This window comes from Accipiter gentilis, chromosome 6 (genome assembly GCF_929443795.1).
Source record: "Accipiter gentilis chromosome 6, bAccGen1.1, whole genome shotgun sequence".
NCBI classification, from domain to species: Eukaryota; Metazoa; Chordata; class Aves; order Accipitriformes; family Accipitridae; genus Astur; species Astur gentilis.
The window spans coordinates 39068834-39083243 of NC_064885.1; the positions used below are offsets into that span (position 1 = coordinate 39068834).

At 36.6% G+C, this 14410-nt stretch overlaps 1 protein-coding gene across 4 annotated transcripts in view; it reads right to left on the reverse strand.

The window, feature by feature from the left end:
• Positions 1-14410, reverse strand: part of PRKCI (protein kinase C iota) — a 33235-nt gene that overhangs the window by 17322 nt on the left and 1503 nt on the right. For 3 of the 4 annotated variants that reach the window (XR_007506446.1, XM_049804002.1, XM_049804001.1), the window contains exons 2-5: positions 7800-7921; positions 3091-3180; positions 1718-1768; positions 440-525 (exon numbers count right to left, since the gene is read on the reverse strand). Coding sequence is in view for 3 of the 4 variants with exons in the window: in XM_049804002.1 (XP_049659959.1) it covers positions 440-525; positions 1718-1768; positions 3091-3180; positions 7800-7921 (349 nt within the window). In the remaining variant the exon portion in view is untranslated. Of the gene's footprint in view, positions 1-439; positions 526-1717; positions 1769-3090; positions 3181-7799; positions 7922-14410 lie in introns of those variants that run through there. The other variant, XM_049804003.1, reaches the window with a different exon arrangement.

Below are 14410 nucleotides of genomic sequence, written 5' to 3' on the forward strand. Positions count from 1 at the left end.
AGCAGGCTGTTTGGAGAAACTTCTCGGGTTTTTGTTTAAAAGTCATGAAAAAAAGTCTGTGCGTAAGCAAGTTCAGACCTTTTTACTCCCAGAACTTAAAGAATTGAAAATGTACTTTGAGCTCATAGTCATCTAACGCCAGTGTTCAAGTTTGCCCTCTGGGAAGATTTGAAGGGAACACGAGAGCATTTCTGTAATTCCTATCATTGTTTCAGAGTATATGTCAAGTGAATTGCAATCAATTTTTTTTCTTCAAGTTCCTGATAATTTGATAATGATTAAGTTTCCTGAAACTACAGGGTTACCAAGTCTCCATACCATAGACAAAAAACAAAAATGAGAATAAAACCACCTTATAATTTTTCAAGGCAGTGACATTGTAATTACTAAAGTAAGACATCCCTGTACCATGATTTTAAGTACCCAACAAAAGTCTCACCCTGTTAAATCGTTTGGCTTGGAAAGTGTGACCATTTGCACAATAGAGCTTTCGCCACCGGCGGGCGCCTCGGCGATAAATGGATTCTAAGAGGAAAAACATATGATTACATCCATAAAAATACAAACACAGAACTACAACATCTTCTCACGAGCGTTTCTGTGTAGAGTGATTTGCAAAGTAAAGTTTCACTCCTGCACCTTACAGAAACGCAGAGTAACGTTCCAAGTATCTTTTCCATTTTTTTTAAGTTTTGGAGAAAATTTGAAGTAGAATATCCCAATCAACTCAAAGTTAATTCTGCTTTTCCCAAGTTAAAAGAACAATGAGTCAAGAGTAGGAAAACTGCCCAAACACCACAAACACTTGTGTGCAAAGTATGAACCTACCTTACCTAAATTTGGGGAGGAGCTGTGGGGAAGGGGAAGGAGAAAAGAAGGTGAATTTCAGGAGCATGCCCTGATTTGTAAGATTGCTTGCACAAATCCTCCAGTGTTTTAGATCCACAGCTGCCAGTGTTTGGGTTTGGTTTTTTTAATTTTTATTTTTTACTACTAGAGGCACGTCAGGAATGAAAATTGAAAACTAGAATATTGAAAACTATGCCGAGTTGCAAATTTATTTCTGATTCAGGCCACAACCTCATTTTTTCAGAAAAGCAGCATTATCCAAACTGCCAAACTTAACTTTAAGCATGCACATTTACATCTGTCAGAGACATGGGTGTCAAGCTGACAGATGTGTGTACATAACATACACATGCTCTTTTATAAAACTTTAAGACAGAGGGAAAATTACCTCTTTAATGTCTAGTGTATTAGCTAATGTAACTTAGAGGGTTTTGGAGAATACTCCTGATAGTACCTAAACATCAATTTAAAATTAATTAACCACAGATCTCTAAATGGTGATAAAACAAGTCATTACCATTGTTTACAAGCCTTTGTTCACATTAGCCAGCCAGTGATCTGGCAACTACCAAAAAGACAGGAATAGGATTAAAAACTGTCATGATAGAAGAGGCAAAAGCAAGGAAAGCAGAGTGACGTGGATAGTTAACAGGAATGTGAAATGCTTATTAACAATGATTCAGAAATGACAAATAACATTTCAGTTTAGCAAGACTTTCTATTCCTTTTAAATATTTAATTTTTAGAGATTTGCATTATGAATATTCATAAGTGTAGGATGCCAAACCATAGAATATCAAAATCTTCTAAAACAAGAAATCTGAACTCTTGATTTTTCTGTACTTCTTAACTAAAAATGCCTACTTACTATCTTCTCCTGGACAAGGCATGCCAGGCCGTTCTGGTACACAAGGAAATACTGCAAGACAGACATAAACTTCTGATTAATTTTTATGTCAGACAGAAAATAAATCATTGGGTTAAATACAACACTTCTGAAAGGCATTCAACCATTTCAGAAGACAACACAGACTGCATTTTGACAAAACCTTGTGCAAGAGCAGGTGAGCTGCAAAGCTGCCACAAAACCCTTTTGCTGGACATAAGTGATATACATGAGAAATACGAGCAAAAGGCTGAATAAACCGTGTTATTGCCTAAAGAAAGTAACTAGAAAAAAGTAATGATTCTGGTTTCCCATGTGACCAATCATCACAGTCAGTATTTGGAAACCTTGACTATAAACGCATTATATTACAGTGTTCTAACAACTACATATGATCTTGTCTACATTAGCCATTTTTTTCAGTTTATTCGGCCTCAGTAACTGTCTGGGAGAGAGCACCCTGGTGCTGGTTTAATCAGAAGCTTATCAAACACAGAAATAAATGGAGAAAGGGTAGATCAAAAAGCATACTGAAGTAATATATACCGAAACAGTGAAATATATACAGAAACAGATTACGTTCTTCTTCCACTTTTTAAAAGTCTTCATGGGAAGCCGAAAAACTGTCTCTTCCTTCCAAATGAGTTAATAGTGAACTATATTTTTTTGCATACTTTTAGAGAAGGATCATGTTAAGACACTGTAGTGTAACACACCCACTAACACTCTATATGATGATCCCCTGCTTTTCTGCTATAAACTCTGTTAAATGGAAATCTATCTTCCCTTTGTAAAAAGTTAGAAACAGTAAGAAAAATATACTGCAGAAGCTACAAAAATAGGCATATAACCCTGAAAAATAAAGACTGAATAATTACATATCAAATGGGCACGATATTGTTAGGTTCAAAACCGGTCTAAAGTACTTAATTTTAGAAAAGTCAAACTTTTGACTAATCTGGCATCACTGATGGAGCTCATCAACTTTTTCTCCTAATATAGGTGCTGCTCTAAAGCACTTATCAATAACAAAGTGTAGGGCACTGTACTATACATCTTCTACCATTTGTTGCCAGCAAGCGTATGAAGGCACTTGGGATGAATGAATGAGAGACAGGGGCCATCCTTCATTAATAAACTAACAGCAAAATATTTTTCCCTCCCTTAATTTAATGAAGAACATTGACAAAGTGCTGACAGCTAAAAAGCATAGTGCATGGTCTTCAGCATTCTTTTGACAGAATGCCACAACAGGCTTTGAGGAGTCTGTGCAAAAGACACAGATGACGCAAGGTAAAAATTCTACTTATTCACAGGAACAAACATGAGAAGTAATATAATAAATTTCACCATACCATGAATTAGAAGCTCTGAATCCTTGTTTAGTTCATACAACCGAAAGGCCTCTTCTAACTCCAGCTGAGAAGAAACTGTACATGGATCTCCTGTAGAAAGAAAACAATATAAAACTCAATCCAATTAGTTCTGTACCATTCAACAGGTCCCTCACAGTTGGTTCTGAGATAATTAATGTGGCAAAAGAGAACAATATTCTCAAATGTGGTAGTATTTATTTTTAACGCTGTTCAGACAGTACATTTGAAAACACAGTCATACTGAATGCTTTCAGGGAAAACAGAAATATGAGATATTCCTAAGAGGCAAGCAGACCATAACCACAAAACACCATTGGTATGGTCTGCTACAAGCATGGTTACACATCATTTCAGTACAGGAGTAAAAATCATTTTAAGTTCCTTTTTATTTCATGGATTTTTAATTAGAACTGAGTCAATTCTACTTTCACAGCTGCTTCAACATTGCCAAGACTTTAACCAGGAAGTGCAAAACCAGTTAGACCTCTAGTCTTTCCTCAAACCTCAATCAAGACATTGGACAAATCATGTAACCTAAGTGAAAACACCCCATTTTTCTGCTTTTTAACTACTACTTTCACACTCACAGGACTATTTGAAGTAAAGTCCCTTAAAGAAAGGGCACCAAGGCAGGAAAAAAGTGTTGGTTGGTTGGTTTGGGTTTGTTGGGGTTTTTTCCCCTCTTTTATAAAACAATTGCAGCTTTTGTTAACCATTTGAGATGGAGCAGATTATCACACAAGCATTTGGCATGTACTTTCAAGTTTCTCTGACAAGACTGCATTGGATTGCTCTAACAAATTTGTGCTTCAGAAGTAACAGTTTAGGACTAAGGTCTCTGTAGATTTCTACTTTATGTTTCTAAAAAAAATAACGTGCATCCACATAAGTATTTCAAAATCTTTAAACAACACTTAGTTATATCGGGGCAATTTTGACATATGGTAGATTTAAAACCTAGGCACAGGGGTGGATGAGGATCAAAGGAGATCAAGCTAGAGATCTGCTGTATTCAGGAAGAGGAGCAAGAAGGACCTTAAATTCTAGCCTTGGTTCATACTTCTTTGGACACACAGCCTGCACTTTACCTGCTTCTCAAGATTCATCTGAAGACTTCAGCTGACATTTTAACTGATCTTCTGTATCTGCCAGCATTTGGAAACTGCTATAGAGACTGAAAAGAACAGCCATGCAACAAAATGTTTTCTTCAGTGTCTGATGCAGATTAGTAACATTATAAAAAAAATATCCCCCTAAAAGAAGAAACCTTTTTCAAAATAATACTACAACAAAAAAAAAACTGTTAAAGCACTGTTGAATCTGAATCATCACCACCCCAAAGAAAGAAAATACTTCTGGTTATTAGTTAAACTTTTTTTTTTTCCCTTCCACCTACACAAGATGTTCTGTGTGAGAACATGGGATTTATCTCCGCCTGCTTATACTCCAGCATGTAAGCAGAACAAGCTTCTTTCTAGCCAAAATCCCCTACAGCAAGTCTACTGTCATATAACATTTCCAATTCTTAACAGAAATACTACTTTTCACACCCTTAAGTGGTAAACTGGTTGTGGGTAACTGAATTGAAGGAAGGCAGAACAATTTCTGTCTTAGCCTAACTGGACCCAGTCTGAAAGTTCTACTGCTTTGAGTCTTTGGTCAATACCATGGTTTGAAAGTTAACTAGCAACAGCCTATTAACTATTCTCTTTTTGGTTTGTACTACAACATATCAAAATTAATACAGGAGTTGCTAAGGCTTTTCAGCAGAACCACGCATCTAGCAGCCAAGGGAATATTTAAAACTCACCCTACAAAAAATTTTCCAGTAAATTTGTTTTGTTTCTAATGTATCCATTCTTTTCTACTGCTAAAATATTAGTAATAAGTGTAAACTGTCCATCTGCAGCATTCTGTCTTTATTCTTTTCTGCACATCATAACCCTCAAAATGAGTCTCTGAAGCCAGTGGTAATAATTTTTTCATCATACCACCTCCCCGCTCCAATTAGCCTATCTGAACATCAAACTGCCTACCCACTGCACAAACTTATGCAGTGGAGAACACGGGGGGAGGAGAAGGAACAACTATATTTATTCAGACTCACTATGAGAATCAACAAACCAGTTTTTCTTCATTTGTTTGACACCTGTGCAAACAGTTTTGTGTTTCCTTTTGGCAGAAGAAAAGGAGGCTCTCAAGACCATACACCGTGCTTCAAACTTGGAACAGAAGGCTTACAGACATACTCTTTCAACAAGTTCGGAGTAGTATGAATTTTGCAGCCAAAGACAGCTGGGATAAGTGTCATAGGAAAATATTTACTTTTGAGTTATACAGCAAGAAACAACAGACTGAACACAAACATAAGGCTAGCGTCCATCCTACCACATTTCAGAAGACAGAGGTGAGACAAACTGACTGCATACAAACAAAATAAAAATTTGTCTAAAATCAAACCAAGTTCATTCTACTTTTCAGTTGCATCTAGCATTTTTTAAGTGATCCCACTCAACTAAACTAGGTCTGCCTTTGTTTGCCATTACCTCTATGAAAGAGAAGTAGTTATACACGACACCGCATCTTGCAAAGGCTAAAAAGACATTTAGTATATAACAAGTAAAAACCTTAGTGACTAGGTAAATCCAGTTTAGTCACAGATCTGATCAAGCAGTTTAGTGAGGAAGTATTGAAGAGATGGCCTAGACACCATCTAGGTGTCTTACACTGCAAGGAGCATGGGTAGTAGTATAACAAGCACCAGCCCACAGTACACACATTTCCTCATGCTACTATTAAAGAGTTTACTTCAGTTTTAGTGAAGAGACTGCGATACAGCAATTTTCCAAGAAAGCAAATTATGAGTTTCAAGAAAGAATATCAATTGAAAACACTAAAGAGTGGTGGAGGGAGAAGAAGAGAGGAGGCAGGGTCTTGGCAAGAAGCCACTGTAGATGCAAGAATTACTCATAATAAAGATGAGGGGATTTTTTTTTTTAAACACACTCCTCATCACCAGATTAACTTTTTCTCCACTGATATTAAACTGGAAGTCAATGATTAAAGCAAAGACAGATTGCTTGTGAAAATTAAATCCTATGTGAATACATGAAAATAATTTAGTCAAACTGCAGCATTCCTTTTTTTTCCAGCCTATCTCTAATTAAACAGCAGAAATTGAGACAGAACAAACTGTTGCTTCAAGTAAACTATTGAATCTGCACAAAATTTTCTGCAAATGTTTTATTAAAAAAATATATGTACTTGTTACGATGACTGACACTGAACTCTTCCTCTTCAGTGAGAAGTCTATTATCTTCCTCAAGATAAAACAAAACAGCCAGCTCACTATGAAGTAAATGTTCAATTCAAAGAGTACCACTGCACAGTTCAGTCATAAACATTGTTCATTTTACTTTACTGCATCTGCCCGATATAAATAACTTTGGAATGATGAGAGAAAACAAACAAACAAAAAAAAAAAACAAAAAAGAAAGAAAACCCACTCAGATTCCCAAAACCACATAATCTTCAACACACCTGCCCATATAGCACTTCTAAAAATCAGCTTTGGTCCATGTTTAGCTTTAAACTCTGAATAAACTGGCATTCACCCAATTTTGAACGGGAAAACTGTGACAAGGGGAGGAAACAGTTCTATAAGCACCATTTATGCTGATCACTGCATACAAATACTAACCACTGCCAAGAAATCACTGCATATTAGGGCCTTTTATGTATTGCAACAAGTACTTCACATGCTAAAGTAACTCAACGGCAATTTCATAATTCAGATGTCTCTTTGGTGTAGCTCAAAACCTATGTGCAGAATACACCAATTCCACAAAGAAAATAGGAACTACAGATAACCTTTAAAAAAAAATACTAATGTATATATACAGCTCAACTGGACTACATCTACTAAGGAGAAGGGAGAACAGACTCTGAACTTTTTTTTCATCCAAGGTAAACTTTAACATGGATAATGTAAGTGCTAGAGATGACAAGAGTTCTCAGCCAAGGTTGTTACTGCACTTTGGTGAAAAGTTACTATACATCATTCAGACAAGTAATGACTCTCTTAACATCTAGAAAAAGTTTCATTAGTATCTACTTGTTAATAGACTTTGGGTTGCTAAAGTAACAGCTGATACAAAGACTCATAACGGGTTTTTTGGGTTTTTTTGTTTCTTTGTTGGTTTTTGGGTTTGTTTGTTTTTGTTTTTTTTTTTATTTTACACATACAACTGAACTGTATATTAAATTGTATCAATATTTTAGATGAATACTGTAATTTGTATAATTTAAGGTTAGCTTAACCCTTTTCAAAGCTTTAAGGGGAACCACAGTCATCTTCAGCAGTAGAAAGGAATACTTTCTATTCCTTCCGTAAGAAATCCTAACATTTAATTCATGTTTTATAGTCACTGAGGTTTTATTTGGTAAAAAAAAGAAGGAAAAAAAAGAGAGCTCCACACTAAGCAGTTTGAAACAACAAGCTTGTCATCAAGATATAAGTACAAAGGCATTAGATAACCACTATTTTTTCAGTCAGATTTACTATTTCTAAAAATATACTTATGAAGTATGTTTTATAAGCGTATCTTATAAAGGCAGAGGGAAAGGAAAAGATGAAATTGAGAGAAAACCTAGAAAGCTGAGCAACATATTGATCAGCATTGATTTACCTTCTTCATCAATCCATTTCATGGTGAAAAGCTGTTCGTTGTCAAAGGAGCACATGTCTCGAACTTCACTGCACAATCCCTCAAATGAGATGGAAGGTTCAAAATATGTTATCATGATGTCCCTGAGCAAGAGAAAAATAAATTTGAGAAACTATACCGTAATATGTAGGACTTGATCATCACCTCTAACACTTTCCATATACCACTAATATAAAACCCATCCCTGCTGCAGACCCCTACAAAAATATTAAAGTAAAATAAAACACATAAGTTCCCTTCCTATAGCAAAGTCAGGCTCCAAGTGATTTTTCTTACCAACTACCTGGCATTTAATCCTCCAGGTATCTGTTTAAGAATAATTAAGAGTTAAATGCCCAAATAACTATGAAATAAGTTGCAGCAGATATTAACCACACACAGAAACGAGATCTATTATACCAGTGGAAACTGAAGAATGAAATGCTGCAAAAATTTTGAAGGATGTTATTAACATACTGCTGGTTTTGCTTGCTCTTTAACAGCTATTTTGTTATTAGGTATCAAAAGGTTTTAAGAACTATACATCTTCTCCAACTAAATTTTGATTCTGTAGATGTTACAGAAAGTTAATGAAAAATATTAAACAGTGGATTAGGGGGGATGTTCCAAATATTGAAAGCACATTTAAAAGAAAAAAAGAGATCCATGATACTTCACTGCAATGCCGGGGAAGGCTGACAGAGAGGCTTATACTCAGAATTAAAATCTACTACTTTACTGTTATGCAGAGTGGGTATTTTGTTATAATTAAGATTAAAAGTTAGTTAACCTGGTGTTTTAAATATGTTAACATAAAATTCTGACCCATTGTCTTGGTATTTGCTGGGCCTTAAAGGGGAACAGGTGACTCAGGGTTGCATTCCTTTAAACAAAGGATTCCAGAGATACAGTTCAGAGGAAGGTGGAAGGCTGTTTACAACGCTACTCTTCAAACATCTCTACTCTTCAAACATCTCGTATAAGCCCAGTGTTTGAACTATGAGACTAATCTTCCCATAAAAACCTCAGCTAACTGGGATTTGTTTCAGCTGGTGCCAGCCACCAGCAGTATTTTGGGGGGGGGGGGGGGGGGGGATAACTGAAGCAACAGACAAAGTTTGTATCTGGTCAAAATTCACATCAACATACCTACCAGACTGAAGTGTACCATGCAGCAAGTTAAACATCTTTAAATCATGTTGTGCATGGGCAGAGTGGTATCAAGAAGGTGACTTAACATACTGTGGTCACTGAACCTGAACCACTTCCAGGAGTGGCAGAGAACACTCACCATAAACATGCTTGCCTGAGGCTCCTGAAGTTCAGCAGCATGAATAAAATGAACTAGCAATTTCTAAGCACTCTAGAAGAACAGCTAGCCTAATTCTGGATTTATGAGCATGATCAGAGTTAGTTTAGTTAAGGAAAAGACTCCAGTAAACGGTTAGTATAGTGAAATGACACCTCTTCAATAATCCGAATAAAGCAGTCAAAAAGCTGCTACATTATTTGGTTGAGGAATTGCTCCTCTTCTTTCCACACGAGGCAAAATGCAAGACAAAACAATATTTGGACCGCAGTATTTAGACACAGAACAGTACTCTGGGGCAAATGGGGCTTCGTTTGAAACACCTGATTGCACCCATCTGACAGGGCAAACTGCATTTTCTCCGATACAAAGGTCTCCCTTCGCATCCTCTCTCAAACTGTACAAACTGTGAACCCAATGCCAGTACTTGGCTCTACAAACTGAGGCAGATTTAACAGTGCATTACTGTTACAGACATGCAGGCATCAACCAAAGAGAAACCCACGAGGCTGTATTAGGAGGCAAAGTCTCAACCTGTATTTCCTGTTTTTCAGGGAAGGAAATAAGGCACTGCTTACTTCGCAACTTCACTGATGTAGTGCTAAAGTTTACCATCCCTTCATTCATTCACATTTTAGTGCAGATGTATTCAGTTTGGAATATTTTCTTAAACAAACAGTTAAGTTCTAAAGGGCACTGAGAAGTCAGAGTTAAGTATTTCAACTATTGCAGTTTATTTTGTGATTTAACTAGGCAGTAATGGAACAGGGTATGTTAAAAGAAGTGGTGACTACATGACTACTACTGTCAGACAAGCAAAAAGAGTTAGGTGACAGACCATAATGTCAAGAGACCATAATCACTGATGCTCTAGCAAAAATTGAAGATTTTAAAAAAAAAAAAAAAAAAAACCAACCAAAATTAGCAAAATCTGTTCAGCAGGTTTTCAAATCTGATGATTCAAGTCCACTTCAAATAGATTTATCTGTACTACAGTAAACAGAAAAAGTCACTATTGTAACACGTACTAAACAGCCCAGGAATCCCGCCTTATCTATAAAGTAAAAGCTGGTACCAATTGAAAAAAAACTTCTTCCTACTTGTTGCTACCTTTAAGTAGCAAAATAGTTGCCCTTCAAATAAAAGGAGAGTTTTAATTATTTTCGAATTTAAGCAAGTTCTCTATATTACTACTCTAATACCTCTAACAAGACATGTATCAGACAGTTATTAAATACATTTGGAAGATCTTAGCATCTCTGTTATAACAAACACTAATCAGTCTTTCAGAGAACCCTAGCTAATAGCAATATATATCTATAAAAAGTGTATTAAGTACGAACAAGGTTCCACAGGCAACATCAGCACACTTTTCCTAGAGATGTGAAGCCAGCTTTACGTAACACACAAACTGAAAGATTACAGGTCTTCCTACCAGCTTTATTTTGCCATTTTAACTACACTGATATTTTCCACTGAGACAGGCCTCACTTCCAGAGTGGTTCTGTTACCACACCTTTGCATTACATGGCGTTTTTCACATTTCTTGCACCTAACACCATATTGATGATGTCTTCATTAGGAAAAAGCTGTATTCACTCAAGCTAAGACATAAAGCTAAACTCTACTGAGAAGAAATTTGGCACTTTAAACTAAAATTAGTAGGCCAAGTTAAAGAACAAAGGAAAGTTAATGTCAACCATAGCCTGCTGCCTTGCATGAAAAAATAAAAAATGCCTTCTTTCACTAAGATGTGGGAAAAAAATTCTTGACAATAGCTCTTTCCTTCTGATGAAGATAAGCTTATGCACTGCTTTTAATAAGTATGTTTGTTGTAAAGCTATTCTAAGGCATATCATCCTTATTTGTCTCCTCATGACACACACAGGAAAATAGAAGAAAATCTGATTCAAGCACACGCTTTGCACCGCCACATCTGGATGTGTCAATTAACTCTTACTATGGTACCACCAGGTTTTTTAGAGTTTTAGTACTATTATAATAGGTCTTAATCAGGGGCCTAGCGTAGGAAACATACAAATAACCAAGACAGTACTTGTCCTGAAGTACTTTCAGCTAAAATGCTGTTGTATCTTCCATAAATATTAATAAAGGACCATTCTATTCATACTAATAAAAGACCTGCCTGAATCAATACCCTGCAAATGTAAGAATCAGTAAAAGATGAATCATAGGAAGACTGAGAAAATGCAAATGGTAAATCTAAACAGAAACACTGGAGAACAGATTTTAAGTATCTCTAGGCGGCCACGAATCTCATCACTATCTTCCCCACCTTTCCTGAGATCAAACAGCTTTTCTCATGGTTTTTCTTTTACAGATCAAGTCATAACATCCTTTAAGAAAAAAACCCAGAACAAACCAACAAACCCACCCACAACCAACCAACCAAAACAAACAAACAAAAACCCCAATGCCAACAGTTAAATGCAATTCAATATCCCTACCTCATTTTTCATTTCTGAGCTTAAACTTCTGTGAGGGAACAATCCACTGTGCAAGCAGAGACTACTGGATTTTTCCACCTGCAGCCTAATGTAGTTATCACATATTATGTATGTGGAAATATACAGATACATAATCACGTATTATCTACATATGCATATATTTATCACACACCTGGGTCAGTCATTAAGGCTTTTGATAAGGTCTAATTATAGCTCACTGAAATTAACCCGTACAAGACTCATGGAGAATTCTGCTGTTTCAGTATCATTTCAGTACCATAAGGTGTAGGCATTGCCATTCAGAACCACCTAAAGCATCTCTTTCCCCAGTCGAAGTATGAGGTCTCAAACTGCCTGCTCCCACAATCTGTTCTTCTGGAAAATTAAATCCATGTTGAAACAGCAAGAAGGGGTGAATATATGTTCATAGGCTTAAAACAAAGCTTTCTTAAGCTGAAGACTCTCCTATGCAGAGCTTGATCCTCAACAGACAACAAAAGACATTGAGCTGAAGAACTGATCCGAGAGTGCCCAAGATGAAGAATAATATAATGAAAGGATGTGAGAACTCAAAAATTCTTAAGAAATTAACTTCCTGGAAATATTTATGGAGGTACATGTTGATTTTACAATTAAACTTAAACTCTCCCCCCTCCCCCTTTCTCGCTGACAGAAACATATTAAAAGTAAGAAAAGAAACAAGTTTAACATGTATCATGAGAGGACTGTCAGGAGTATTCTTCATTTGAACCAAATCAAACCACAGGTGGGCAAAGCATTGGTAACCTATGCCTTCAACTATATTAAACGTCTAACCTACATCACAGCCTATACAGTTAAAACAGTGCAAAATCTGTCAGGCACCAAAAGAATGCAAGCGAGCAGTTCTAATCATGACAGAAAAATGGTTCTTCAAGTTTGTTGTTTGTATTTGTTTCTTTTTAAAAATCAACAACATTAATTCTACAGGATTCCTAGACCACAAGCAGTTTATTATTCCTACCTGTTCTCTACTGCTACAATGCAATCCTCCCCCACATTTATTAATGATATAATAGCTTCTTGTACTGAACTGACAAAAAGCATCTACAACAAATTAGATAAGACAAAAGGTAAACTTTTAATAATATCAGAAAGCTGAAATGGTTGTAATTACAGATGCTGGTCAGTGCCATACATTTGAAGCTGCTACATTTCATTACACCAAATGTTTGCGTACATTTTGTTTTATAAAGTAACAAAAGTAAATTCCTAAGAACTCACACAGGAACCTCTATTACACACACTGCACAGATTACAGCAACTCTTTAAAAGAGGTAAGACTATTTTCAGCATTTTAAACAACCAGCCATATGAGAAAGATAAGCATGGCTTACCCGAGAGAAAGAAATACCCGGATAAACTCAACCTAACGCCCTAATTCCCAAGTCTGCGGGAATTCCCATCCCCTTACTCTCATAATCTCTGTTCATCTTAGGAAAATTTTCCTTCCTGGTTTTACATATTTCATGAATTTAAGACAAAGAATTACCACTGCACGGTTGAATGAAACAAAGACCCTTCAAAGTGTTCTTCATGGAAGTCTTTGTCTTGGCTGAGAAAAGCAATTAGGCTCTTGGCCAGAGTAAGGGATGTTTTGGGGATTCAGGTTCAGCTCTTTGCTCTCGGTCTTCAAGCCCCAGGCGACTATCCTGCCTATCAGATTCCCAACTGTTTCGACAACGAATCTGTGCTTCTGAGTTGCTGGAGTTTTTTCTTTTCTCCAACCAGAAACACCTTCTGGAAGTTGAAAAGACCTTCCCAGCATGACTTTCACGAGAACGTCGACAACCCACTTAAATGCTTCTATTAAAATGAAATTAAGAGAGATTAACTTTTCCTGATTAACACTATTTCCCATTAAATCCTCTATCCAGCTTTAATCTTGAGACAGTTTATTTGATGAAAGGGGAAAATGCTGCCTTTGATATCAGCATTTAGATCCCCAGTCTCCAACTGCTTTCAGTATAAGTGCAGGTAAAGTGTTTTGCTTTGACACCCCCTTCTTGACAGTGCTAGTCTGAGAAGCGGGCATGAGACTTTCTGCTGTAAGAAAGTGGAATTATTTGTTTAGATCTTAAATCATGACTAAGGCATTCAGCTTGTTAGTTTGTTGGTATTCACAATGGTTAACCAACACCCTACGTGACTCAATGTCATTATTAAAAGGAAACCGATAACTGCTTTAACAGATAAAAAGCCAATAGATGAGACTCAAAAGAAACATTCCAGTGTGTGTGAAATTATTACCTAATACTTAAAGTGTCATGAGCCAGCATTCCTGTACAATGTAGCAGTTTTCTTCCTCACTCCCACAACCCTGAGCAGCTTTCTCTCTGTTCTTGCACCATAGCCTCCCTGTCCTAAAGCAAGAATTCATGTGATTGCATGTGGAAATGATCAAGATTAAAACTGACCCAGCAGAAGAAAAATAAATGGGTTTAACCCAGAACAGTTCCTACTTTAGTTCACTGCTTGACCAAATGAACACTTCTGCCAGCTGATAGCCAGGGGCATCTCCAAGTCCTCAAGAGATGGTGGATTAAAGAGACTGTAAAACAAAGAGCTTAGAATTTCACATACTGTTACCGTGACAGTGTTTCACACAGCCTTTGAAGCCACAGATTGTGCCAGTCTCTACAGTAATTCTACAGACTTCTGGCAAGAAAAGCCCCAAAGCAGACACAAGCCAGAAGTCAAACACAGTAGCAAATACCAAATGCTCAGCAAGGTTTCTATACCTCTCCTTAAAATTATAAAGCTAGAGATACCAGATA